Here is a 13,582-nt window from a genome sequence, read left to right on the forward strand (position 1 = left end):
AAAAGCATACAAAGACGAAGAAAATACAAAATCACAAAAAATACAATACAAAAATACAAACATTAAACACATCAAAAGAAAAAGAAAAAAGAGATAAAAACACATATAGTAACAAAAAAACCCCCAAAAATTCCCTCTTTCTTAGTTTCTCATCTTCAATTAACTTATTTTCCTGACTTCCTCACGACTCCCATTCTTGTATCCCTTTTTTAAAAAAATTAATTCAGCAAATTCATGTCCAATTAATTTATCTGTTATTAATCCAATCTTACATTTTACTGTGTTGCTAAAGCCCCTGCGATTCATTTCAATGTCCTCAACATTCAAAGATTTTACAGTATTTTTGCAAATAATTTTTAAATTTCTTCCTATCTTCCTCCACCGACTCCTCTCCCTGGTCTCGGATTCTGCCAGTCATTTCTCCAACTCTTGGGCCCCAGACTCACGGCCTGGCGCCCCTGAAAGCCCAGCACCCAGGTGCCCCACACCCCTGGCGCCTATGGTTAAGACGGCCCTGACTACAATTCTATGATTCTATGAACATGCAGTCTGTTCAGTTATCATAAATTTTAGGAAGTAGCTACACATGCCTGAGTTTAATCATGAAGAAACAAGACCGAGGGCCTGCAACTCTTTCTTAATGCTGTATTTTAAAAGAAAGCTGTACATAGGGATTCAAAAGAGCCTCGTCAGCTTTGAAAAAATATCCTGCTTTCAGTCCATATGAGCTATAGAGTTTTTCCTAGTCTTTTTCTTGCGAGTATTCGCTCATTCCACTGTACTCCATCAGGTGGCGCTGTAAGCCTTTGGGATGAATCACGGAGCGTTTCTGGAGTAGAGATCGTGCGGGCATCGTCTCTCTGCCAGGACTGTACCCCGCAGCGTGTTTTGTTAGGGTCTTGACCAGCCTGGCATTAAACAATCCTGCCCAAGGAGGGAATTTTGCTGTTTAAAGAACTCACGGCCTTATTCCGAGCTCGGAATCTGGAATCGTTCCTGTGGCGCTAAGCTGGCGTGCGCACTCTGCGAGGGAAACCGGGTGGGGTGGGGTGGCGGGGAGCATGAAATGTGAAATCTGGTGTCTCATTTCAAAGAGCAAAAGGATTTATCAACAGTGGAGAGGAGAAATTCTGAGCCGGGAGAGAAGGGAAGCTTTCTGCAAAGAAGACAATGGGAGGTCCGCCCCCCCCCCCATTGATCTCAAAACAAGCCTTTTGACAGACAGTTCTGCGCTTTTTATTTCTGAATGTGGCCAACGAAGCAATAGTGGGGCTTCTTGCCATTTAAATGTGTGGCTTTAAAAATCAAACCCAGTCCACGGATCTATCTGCATTTGAAACGAAACTATTATTGGGCAAATAATCTGTTTAATAGTGAGTCCCTAGTCCTCGCCCCCCATCCCTTCCCAGTCCCTGTGCCAGCTATTTTGGAGTTTTACAGCCACTGAGGATCTAGCTTATGTAAGTCGGGCAAAGCCTGCGTTTGGGAGAGGGAGACATTCAGCGAAAGAAGAAGAGCTGCCACGATGCAGGAGAATGCATCGGGGAGCAGTTCTTCCATACAAGATATTGAAAATCCTAAAGCCCAGGGCGGTGATGGTGCTCCGGAGAAAATTGCCGGTGACTCAGACTGTGCAGATAATTATTTTCATGCAGCAATGGGAGCAAGCTGCTTCCTTGCTGCTGCAATGGGCTGTGTCGGTGCTTAAGACTTGGGCCGCATCCGCACCATATACCCAAAGCACTCTTACTCCACTTTTAACAGCCATGGCTCCCCCAGCCCACCCCCACAAAGAATCCTAGGAATTGAAATTTGTGCCGAGAGAGCCTCCGCAGATTTGCAATTCCCAGAACCCTTAACAAACTAGAATTATCTGGGGGAAGCCATGACCGTTCAAGTGGTATGAACGTTAGGGAGACATCGTATCTTCAAAACACTTTTAAAGCTTCCCTTCCACCAAGAATCCTGGAAACTGTAGCTCTCCCCTTGCATAGCTAACAGTCCTGGAACAGCACCTTCAACATTGGAAAGTAAGCCTCATGTGCCTTCTACCACGACATCCATCAATGTCCACTCTTGGCATAGTCATATACAGTGGGACGCGGGTGGCGCTGTGGGTTAAACCACAGAGCCTAGGATTTGCCAATCAGAAGGTCGGCGGTTCGAATCCCCGCAATGGAGTGAGCTCCCGTTGCTCGGTCCCTGCTCCTGCCAACCTAGCAGTTCGAAAGTACGTCAAAGTGCAAGTAGATAAATAGGTACCGCTCCCGCAGGAAGGTAAATGGCGGCTTAGCCATGCTGGCCACATGACTCGGAAGCTGAACGCCAGCTCCCTCGGCCAATAAAGAGAGATGAGCGCTGCAACCCCAGAGTCGGTCACAACTGGACCTAATGGTCAGGGGTCCCTTTACCTTTATACAGTGGTACCTCAGGTTACAGACGCTTCAGGTTACAGATGCTTTAGGTTACAGACTCTGCTAACCCAGAAATAGTACCTCGGGTTAAGAACTTTGCTTCAGGATGAGAACAGAAATCGTGCAGCGGCAGCGGGAGGCCCCATTAGCCAAAGTGGTACCTCAGGTTGAGAACAGTTTCAGGTTAAGAACAGACCTCCAGAACGAATTAAGTTCTTAACCCGAGGTACCACTGTACTCCTTTAGCTCCTTTTCTGCTTCTGATTCATCATCTAACCACTACTGGGTCCTCTTCTTCTTCCTCCAAATCAATTTTTTTTGCCAGCCCTTTTTTCTTTTTGGGTGGAGAAGGGCAAGTATTAGGCTCCGTAGAAGCAGAGCACATACTCCCATACAAGCCTGTCATCTTCTTTATGGCCTCCTGCAGGACACGGGTGGCTCTGTGGTCTAAACCACTGAGCCCCTTGGGCTTGCTGATCGGAAGGCTGGTGGTTCAAATCCCCGCAATGGGGTGAGCTCCCGTTGCTCGGTCCCAGCTCCTGCCAACCTAGCAATTTGAAAGCACACCAGTGCAAGTAGATAAATAGGTGCCGCTGCAGCGGGAAGGTAAACGGCTTTTCTGTGCGCTCTGGCTTCCGTCACAGTGTCCCGTTTTGCCAGAAGTGGTTTAGTCATGCTGGCCACATGACTCGGAAAGCTGTCTGTGGACAAACATCAGCTCCCTCGGCCTGAACGCAAGATGAGCACTGCAACCCCATAGCTGCCCTTGACTGGACTTAACCATCCAGGGGTCCTTTACCTAAATGTGGTTTAGAGGTATTGTGTGCACGCAAGTAACTTTAATTTGTATTGTGTGGGAATGACTGTAGAATACAATGGGGTGTGCACATGCATGCACGCGCGCGCACACACACACACACACACAAATTCATGCACACACGTTCCATGAATTAGCATGGGGTGCAAATCCCTGGGTCATTCTCTGCCGATACCAACAAATAGGAATGGAAGGGCTGTTTTCTCGTTCATTTCAGGTGGTCATGCACAGGAGATAACCCCAGAGGGATGTGCTCCTGGGCCATATCTGCCCATTGCCTAGTCTGCTGCCCACTTAAGGTTACCAGATTTTTTTCAATGAATCCGGGGACTCTTTTCAACTTCCTACTAAACAGATGGATTTTGTCAGGGGACTGATTTGTAAATCCAGGGACGTCTGGTAACCTTACCTTAATGCCACCCTGTATCTGCTGCCTGAGGCAACCTCTTCCTCTTGCCTCATAAGAGGGACGTTTCAGTCCCACGTTGAGACTAATGAAAGTCAGGATCAGGGTCAGGAGCATCCCAGATCTGGAGATTTCAGGATTTGGAGATTTCAGTGACATCACAAAGGGAGGGCCTTTTTCTCTGCAGCCACCACATCCTTTTGTGACATCACAGGCAGCCTGCAGCCAGCGGCAACAGCTGGAGAGCCATCAGCACAGACTCCCCAAGCCTGACGATTGTGGGGCAAATCAGCAGTGATTCGTTTTTTATTTCTCAGCCAGTACTGATACACAGGATAGGGCACCATAAAGCTCACTGGATCTTCCACTATCTGCCTTTGAAGAAAATGGTAGCATGGGCACTACAGCTGGTGTACTTAGAAAGCCATTTATTTGGAAAGATAAGCCTGTTTGCTTAAGCACTGCAGTTCTCTTCACTGCTTTTAGGGTTGCTGTCGAGCAAATCTCACCAGTGCTATTTTTCTGGAAAAAGAAGTGCCAGAATTCACGATGAACACCTCCATCGTTCTATTAGAATGGCAATGGCGCCCACCTGAGAGGTGCCAGAACTGAGTTCCAGCCAGGGCCGGATTTAGGTTTGATGAGGCCCTAAACTGCTGAAGGTTTATATGCCCAGCTGTCCTTTGTCAACAAAAAATTGCGATGTTTTTTGTGTTGAATATATGCTATATGGTAATTTATGGACCTAATAGGTATCTAAAGCCATTTGCACATAACAAAATATGTATTTTATCAAAGTAAAAGTTGAACTGAAATACAATTAAGAAGTATATTAATAGTGAAATAATTATTAAGCTCTATTTTATTTTATTTGTTTTTTATCTTATATTTTGGAAATGTACATCCTGGAGTTTTTTCCCCTTTAAATTTTTTGGGGGCCCCAAGAGAGTGGGGCCCTAAGCTATAGCTTGTTTAGCTTATATGTAAATCTGGCACTGGTTCCTGCAGGAAAAAAAAGTCTCACTGACTTCAGACATCCCTGGCAAAAAACAGAGACAATGAGGGATATAGCTACCATCTGATAGCAGCCACCAGGCTTCAGCCTTGCAACTTCATCTGCTAACTTCATCCTGACAAATTCCATGCATTTTGTTTACTTATGAATACCCACCAGTTTCCTTTCACATATCACATTCACAAACCATTCACCTCTACCACATTTAAAAAGGGAGCGGGTGGCGCTGCGGTCTAAACCTCTGAGCCTCTTGGGTTTGCCAATCAGGAAGTCGGCAGTTCTGTCCCAGCTTCTGCCAGCCTAGCCATTCGAAAGCATGCCAGTGCAAGTAGATAAACAGGTACTGATGCAGCAGGAAGGTAAACAGTGTTTCCATGCGCTCTGGCACTTGTCACAGTGTCCCGTTGCACTAGAAGCGGTTTAGTCATGCTGGCCACATGACCTGGAAAAGCTGTCTGCAGACAAACACCAGCTCCCTTGGCCAGAAGCGAGATGAGCGCTGCACCCCATAGTCACCTTTGACTGGACTTAACCGTCCAGAGGTCCTTTACAGTTTTTTAAAACCACATTTGAAACCTCCCAATCACACAACAACAATTTATTTGTAGCCCACCCATTTGACTGGGTTGCCCCAGCCACTCTGGGCGGCTTCCAACATACCGGTATATAAAAACATAATAAAGCATTTCACATTTAAAAGCTTCCCCATACAGGGATGCCTTCAGATGTCTTAAGTTATATAGTTGCTTATCTTCTTGATATCTGCAGGGTGGGTGCTACTACTGAGAAGGCCCTCTGCCTGGTTCTCTGTAACTTCAATTCTTGCAGTGAGGGAACTGCCAGAAGGCCCTCGGAGCTGGACCTCAGTGTCTGGGCAGAACAATGGCGATGGAGACGCTACTTCAGGTATACTGGACCGAGGCCGTTTAGGGCTTTAAAGGTCAGCACCAACACTTTGAATTGTGCTCGGAAACATACTGAGAGCCAATGTAGGGCTTTCAGGACCAACATTATGTGGTCCTGGTGGCCGCTCCCAGTGACCAGCCTAGCTGCCGCAAGTGTACACCAGCCAACATTCATAAAGAACACCAACATCGTCATTCTCTCTCTCTCTCATCTTAATAAAATTTTTTGTTTTACAATTTAAAATACTCATTTAAAACAACCTTAAAATATCAATGACTTCCCTTCTTCTCTTTCCATGGTTCATTTTGCACATCATATATCCCTGCATATTTTACAAAGGCTAAACCGTTCAGTATTCCATTACTACGTCTTTCAAAATTTACCGGTATTTACACTGTTGAGTTTATCTTAATGCTGCCAATGTTTTCAGGTGTACACAATTCCCCCTCCCCCATATATTCAATAAACATTTTCCAATCTTCTTTAAATGTATGTTCTTCTTGTTACCTTATTCTATATGTTGTCTGAACACTGCACATATTCTGTCAGCTTAAGCTGCCATTCTTTAGTTAGGACCTCACTTTTTTCCATTTTTGGACTAACAAAACACGGGCCGCAGTAGTAGCATACATAAATAACCTTTTTTGACACCTGGGAATTTCAGTCTGAATTATCCCCAACAGAAAGGACTCTGTTGTGTTTTTTGGGGGGAAAGTACTTTTAAACATTTTTTTTCAATTCATTATGGATTATTTCCCAATACTCTTTTACCCTTTTACATGTCCACCGCCTCGTCATTCACTCTCCATTCATTCACATTTGCTTCAACCCACAAATATCCGCCGACTTCTGCCAACCAGCTCCTGAAGGTGAATTTCAACCAGCTTACACCCGCAAACATCAGCCTGCTTCAGCCTTGTGGCATCCGCCAGTTTCCAAATGCAGAACCCACAAGCGCCCACCGACCAACCTCTGCCATCTTCTGCTAGTTCCATCGCTCGACGTAGCCAGCTTCCGTCCGTGGATATCAGATGCCTTCAAGCCACCGTCCCACTCAGCAAAGGAACTTGCCTTATTAATGCTCCACAGCATCCCGCAGCTGGATGGCCGCCCAGGACCATCTGCCAATTTGGCTCCTGCAGGTGGAGGAAAACTGGGCCATGCTGAATTATTATTATTGTTGCAATCTATTGGCCCACCCTTAGACCCACTCAGTTGCCAAGTGCTTTTGTGACATCACTGGTACTCCGTAACCAATGATAAGAGCTCGGGAAGCCTCACAATGGTGGGTGTGCCTCAGCCACTTATTTGTGTGCCCAAGTGACTTGTGTGTGTGTGTGTGTGTTTAATTTAAAATGTTTATTATAGCCCATCCTTCCTCTGTATTGATACCAGGGTGAACCACACCGTAAAGCCGTTGTAGGATAGATGGTTTAGTCCAGTCGAATTCAACTACAGTGGTACCTCAGGTTAAGTACTTAATTCGTTCCGGAGGTCCGTTCTTAACCTGAAACTGTTCTTAACCTGAAGCACCACTTTAGCTAATGGGGCCTCCTGCTGCCGCTGCGCCGCCGGAGCACGATTTCTGTTCTCATCCTGAAGCAAAGTTCTTAACCTGAGGTAATATTTCTGAGTTAGCAGAGTCTGTAACCTGAAGCGTCTGTATCCCGAGGGTACCACTGTATGGGGTTGCGGCGCTCATCTCCACTTTCAGGCCGAGGGAGCCAGCGTTTGTCCACAGACAGCTTTCCGAGTCATGTGGCCAGCATGACTAAACCGCTTCTGGCGCAGAGGTCCATGACAAGTGCCAGAGCGCACGGAAACGCCGTTTACCTTCCCACCGCAGCAGTACCTATTTATCTACTTGCACTAGTATGCTTTCGAATGGCTAGGTTGGCAGGACAGAGCGACGGGAGCTCACCCCGTCGCAGGGATTCAAACTGCTGACCTTACGATCGGCAAGCCCAAGAGGCTCAGCGGCTTAGACCACAGCGCCACCCACATCTCCTTGCTGTTGTAGAAACCCTTCCAGGGTGAACCTTCCAAGGGCCGCCTGCAAGTGTTGGTATCAATACAGAGGTGGGGGGAGGTCTAGAAATAATATTTTTCATAAACACTGCGGCTAAGGAGGGCAGGATATGAGGAAGCTAATGTGGTGTAATGGTTAGAGCATCAGGAAGGGAAAAAGAAAATTATAAACAAAGAAAAGGAAAATTATTGGGTTTTTTTAACAAATGGTTGGAGCATCAGACTAGGACCAGGGTTCGAATCCCCACTAAGCTGTGAAGCTCATTGGGTGACCTGACACCGGTCACTGTCTCACAGCCCAGCCTTCCTCATATGGTTGTTGTGGGGATTAAATGTATGCCACCTTGAAGGAAAAGGTGTGGAATGAATGAATGAATAGGAAGGCCAGACAAGCATGCATAGCTGTCAACCGTCCCTTATTTGGCGGGAAAGTCCCTTATCCCAGCGCCGTGTCCCGCTGCTGTCCCTTATTGATGATGCCCCTTAAATTTCCCAGGTTTCAAAGGAAGCAGCTCCTCTCCCTCCCTCCCTGCTGGCCAGGGAGGAGGGAGGCTCCAACTGTGTTGCTTGGCTGCGTTGATCACCCAGTAAGGAGTCTAAGAACGACTGGGGGGTGGAGCTTGCATGCCTTGTGCCGATCAAATCGGCCGCGTTGCCTGAGGACTCGCCTTTGCTCAGCGCTTCCCAGCGGAGAGGTGACGGTGGTTTTCCTTGCTGCATCCCCTTTGCCGGGTTGCTGCGCTGTGGGAACCACGGCTTGGAGCTTCGTTTGGCTGCTGGCTAGGCTTTCTGCCTTTGGCTCGGAGGGGCTCAGAAGTTGAACATACCTGTACCCAGAAAACCCCTTATTTTGGCTGCTGATCCCTTATTTTCGAGGCTGCTGGTCCCTTATTTTCAAATCTGTAAGTTGGCAGCTATGCAAGCATGGGCTGGCAGGAGGCTGGTGGAGCAGCGCCCAATCTGCCCGGGTGGATCGGCCTCTGCTGAACACAACCGTAGACATTTGCGTGTGAACCTGTGCCTTTAAAAAGCTGCCTTTGGGAGGAACGAGAAAGCTCTCTTCCAGTTCATTCGTTGCTGGCTCCCTGTGTCCTAAAGCAGTGCTAAGGGAACACTGTTTTACCAGCTTTGGAAGGAAGGATGATTCCGTGTCAGAAGTCACTCCAGCGCCCCAGCATCCTGCAAGGAGCACCACCAGAGGCAATGCCTTTTCGACTGCAAAAAATGTCAAACCAGGACACCCATTTCGCAGGGTCACTAAATCACTCACGGCCACCCAGCCTCTCTGCAAAAGAGCAAGGGTGCTGGCAGCCGTGTCCTGGCCCAGTTCCAGTTTGGGAAATGTGTTTTGGGCAGGCCTGGGAGTCCCTTCTGCCAATGCAAGGCGATGTTTTCATCCTTCCTCTGGAGAATAGCTGCTTCCTCTCATCCCACAGGGACTTGGATTTCAGAGTCAGGTGAAGAGATTCCTATCTATATCCTGTCTTAAGCATTTTGGGTTCCTTATTCACGAAAGGAGCTGTATAAATGGGAGATCATTATCTAGCTGATTAACATAGCTCTTAAGCCACATACAAACTGTATCCATAATTTATTGAAATGTGGCATAATGGCAGCTTATTAACTGAATTCCGCGATGAAGATTTCATTTATAAAAAATTATCCAGCCTTTCTTCCACAGTCAGGAGGGCCAAGTCAGGGTGGTGCTGCCACTGTTGAACTACAACCATAGCCGCACCTAATTCGCCACATCCATTACAGTCGTACCTCGGGTTACAGACGCTTCAGATTACAGATGCTTCAGGTTACAGACTCTGCTAACCCAGAAATAGTACCTCGGGTTAAGAACTTTGCTTCAGGATGAGAACAGAAATCGTGCTCTGGCGGCGTGATGGCAGCAGGAGGTCCCATTAGCTAAAGTGGTATCTCAGGTTAAGAACAGTTTCAGGTTAAGAACGGACCTCCAGAACGAATTAAGTTCTTAACCCGAGGTACCACTGTACTTACTTGCAGGTGTTATTCACCAGTCTGGCACTCTAGAACAGAGGTTTTCAACCTTTTTGAGTCCACAGCTCCCTTGACTGACTACCATACCCTCCAACATTTCTCCAATGAAAATAGGGAGGTCCCATTCCATAATGATAATTTTACGATTTATACCCCACACATCTTACTGGGTTGCCCCAGGTTCTCTGAGCGGCTTCCAACACATATAAAATCATTAAACATTTTTTTAAAACTTCCCTATAGAGGATTTCTTCAGAGGGCTGGGGGTTGGATAAGTCCATACCCTCCAACATTTCTCCAATGAAAATAGAAGCATCCTAAGGAAAAGCAGGATATTCCGGGATCAAATCAGAAAGCGGGACAGCTTCTCTAAATCTGGGATGTCCCTGGAAAATAGGGGCACTTGGAGGGTCTGAAATACATTCATTCTGTTGTTTCGCTGTAGGGAAACACTCTCTGGCCTCAGAAGCCCAGTTATGTCACCCCTTGCCTGCAGAGCCGGCAGCCCCCCACCTCTTTTCGAACACCCCCCCCCCTTGTGGAAGGTTCCCTCAGCCTCCTCGTCTCTCCCCTCTCCTTGGGAGTCCACCAGGTAGCTGCCACAGTCAGCCCCTGGTCTCTGAGCCACACACACCCCACACCAAAGAGAGCTGTCTCCTCATGTCCCCCCGCAGGGACCTGGGAAGAGGATGCCCCCAGCCTTAGTGGCCCAGTGGAGAATGGCCGAAGGTGAACATGAGGCTGCCATCTTTCTCCCCTTGGGAGGCATCAGTGGAGGCAGCAGGCCAGCCCCAGAGACACCATTCGCCTGGGGAACTTGTAGCCAGGGCCGCTGCAATGAACAGCTGGGCAAGTTTTTGGGAGGCAGAGACATGAGAGGGCATCAGAGGAAGGAAAGAGAGATGAAGGCCAGTGTTGCCCATGGCCCACCAGACCATCATTTGTTATGTACTGAGTTGAATAGGATCCAAAAGACAGCAGTCTGATTGGTCCTAGAGCAATAGGATTCAGAATGCAGCTGTCTGATTGGTCCTAGAGCAATAGGATTCAGAATGCAGCAGTCTGATTGGTCCTAGAACAATAGGATTCAGAATGCAGCAGTCTGATTGGTCCTAGAGCAATAGGATTCAGAATGCAGCAGTCTTATTGGTCCTAGAACAATAGGATTCAGAATGCAGCAGTCTGATTGGTCCTAGAGCAATAGGATTCAGAATGCAGCAGTCTGATTGGTCCTAGAGCAATAGGATTCAGAATGCAGCAGTCTGATTGGTCCTAGAGCAATAGGATTCAGAATGCAGCAGTCTGATTGGTCCTAGAGCAATAGGATTCAGAATGCAGCAGTCTGATTGGTCCTAGAACAATAGGATTCAGAATGCAGCAGTCTGATTGGTCCTAGAACAATACGGTCCAGAATGCAGCAGTCTGATTAGTCCACAGGAGCCACCCAATCCAGCTCCAGGTGGAAGTGAATCCGCAACCTGATTGGCCTACAGGAGAATCCCGGAATTAGCCAATCACGTGGGGCCCATTGTGTAAATAATGTACAGTGGTACCTCGCAAGATGAATGCCTCGCAAGACAAAAAACTCGCTAGACGAAAGGTTTTTCCGTTTTCGATTTGCCTCGCAAGACGAATTTCCCTATGGGCTTGCTTCGCAAGACGAAAACGTCTCGCGACTTTTTTTTCTTTGTCTAAAAACAAAGACATGTTTTGTTTATAAAGTTAATTTATTTTCCCTTAAATTTTTGAACTGCTCTTTACAGTATGTGTGACTTTAAAGAGCAGTTAATAAACTGTTGTTGTACCAAATTTGGCTTTGTTTGGACTTTTTTTGACCATAGGAACGCATTAATTGATTTTCAATGCATTCCTATGGGATTTCGTGATTCGCAAGACGAAAAATTCGCTAGACGACAAAAATTGCGGAACGAATTAATTTCGTCTTGCGGGGCACCACTGTATATAAAGCAGACATTCTGGAGAAACTCCCATTCCTCCTCACTACTATGAGCTGAATAAAGAGCATGAAATCCACTCTCGACTCTGAGTATATTTCATCATTCAAGGCGTCCCAGGTACCACAGCACACTGGTTGAAGACCACTGCTCTAGAGCATCCAGATTGCCAAGGAGGGACCAACCCTTTGTTTTCAGTGAATGCTGCTAGGTCTCCCAACATAATACCCCTACAACAGTGGGGAGCCTTAGGATTTGGGGCTGAACCCAGCACCTTCTGTTTAGCCCTCAGGACTCTCCAGGTGCTATAGCCCCACCATGCTGCTTCTCCTCTGACCAGAATCCTTACTGCCTTGGCTGCACACCTTTCTCAGGTGTTTCTGCTTGGCTGGAATATGCTTTTGAACTGTGCTAAGGCCTCTCGCCTACCTGGATGGAGGACAGAGGGGGTGGGTGTATGTAGAAACCACTGGCTTTTCTGTGGCTAGAATACGGTCTGCTGCATGGGTAGGCAAACTAAGGCCCGGGGGCTGGATCCGGCCCAATCACCTTCTAAATCCGGCCCGCAGACGGTCCAGGAACCAGCGTGTTTTTACATGAGTAGAATGTGTCCTTTTATTTAAAATACATCTCTGGGTTATTTGTGGAGTCTGCTTGGTGTTTTCACATGAGTAGAATGTGTCCTTTTATTTAAAATGCATCTCTGGGTTATTTGTGGGGCCTGCCTGGTGTTTTTATATGAGTAGAATGTGTGCTTTTATTTAAAATGCATCTCTGGGTTATTTGTGGGGCATAGGAATTCGTTCATCTTTATTTTTTTTCAAAATATAGTCCGGCCCCCCACAAGTTCTGAGGGACAGTGGACCAGCCTGCTGAAAAAGTTTGCTGACCCCTGGTCTACTGTAAAGGGAAGCGTCCGTTGCTCCACCCACTTTCACTTCTGGCCCCACCCACCCACCCTCGACATGTGCCCCCATCTCCCCTTAAGGTTACCCAAGAAGGAATATGACTCTGGATTTGTAACAGGTTCTCTGCCAGGGGTGCCAGCTTGAATAAAATATTGGAAGGCCCAAGTAAGCCTTGTTCTGCATAACTGATCACATGATGTGGTGGCAATGCCCAGTGCTTTATCTCGGGGGGGGGGGCGACGCAGGGGAACGCATACCGCTGAACATTTTGTGAATCTGTAGGTTTGTCCATTTACTGTATTTATTTTTCCTGATTTGAACTATAAAATGGTGATTTTCTTGAGTGAAAATTAGAGTACAGTGGTACCTCGGGTTAAGTACTTAATTCGTTCCGGAGGTCCGTTCTTAACCCGAAACTGTTCTTAACCTGAAGCACCACTTTAGCTAATGGGGCCTCCTACTGCTGCTGCGCTGCCAGAGCCCGATTTCTGTTCTCATGTTGAAGCAAAGTTCTTAACTTGAAGCACTATTTCTGGGTTAATGGAGTCTGTAACCTGAAGCGTATGTAACCTGAGGTACCATTGTACCCCTAGACATTTATTTTAGAGGGGGGGAAAGCACTGGCAATGCCCATCAACTTTGGGCCCCCTGAACCCCTCAAATATTTTATTTAGGGGAGATGGAGACTCCTCAGCCCCCAGAGGTTGGCTCCTGTGTTCTCTGCCCCTGAGTCCTGACCTATGGGCAAGAAGGCAGGACGAAAAGATAATTCATGGAGTCCATTTATTCAGTGGCCCTAGAGTGGCCAAAAACAAAGCAAAACGGGAGTACATCACTGGAAAGGAGTTAAGAGACGGCACCAATTTTCACAAAATTAGCATGTGCAAATGGATATGTAAAGAGGCACATTTAGAAATGACTGCTGTGATTTAAATAGAAATTCAATACATCTCTCGCCTCCGTGGGGAAGACTGCGACCAGGTGTCCCTGCTCTCCCTTCTTTGGTTTATTTGTACTGAAAGCAGACTTGGACCAAACATGGCCACTCTGCGTGGTCTCCAGATTGGCATTGCTGACTGGAGCTGATGGGAGCCGGAGGGCAACAGGTTCTGCATTCTTGCTTTAT

The 13,582-nt window shown here is 47.1% G+C and overlaps 2 protein-coding genes across 3 annotated transcripts in view; one reads left to right on the forward strand and one right to left on the reverse strand.

Annotated features, from left to right (window-relative positions):
• Positions 1–6,718, reverse strand: part of RACGAP1 (Rac GTPase activating protein 1) — a 65,882-nt gene extending 59,164 nt beyond the window's left edge. The window contains exon 1 of the mRNA XM_083490076.1: positions 6,630–6,718. Coding sequence (XP_083346202.1) covers positions 6,630–6,650 — 21 coding nt within the window. The 5' untranslated portion in view covers positions 6,651–6,718. The remainder of the gene's footprint in view (positions 1–6,629) is intronic.
• The window catches only part of LOC310700574 (aquaporin-6-like), a 273,203-nt gene that overhangs the window by 143,906 nt on the left and 115,715 nt on the right, over positions 1–13,582 (forward strand). The window lies entirely within an intron of this gene.

The sequence above is a fragment of the Podarcis liolepis genome, assembly GCF_965112155.1.
Source record: "Podarcis liolepis genome assembly, chromosome: 2".
In the NCBI taxonomy this organism is placed as follows: domain Eukaryota; kingdom Metazoa; phylum Chordata; class Lepidosauria; order Squamata; family Lacertidae; genus Podarcis; species Podarcis liolepis.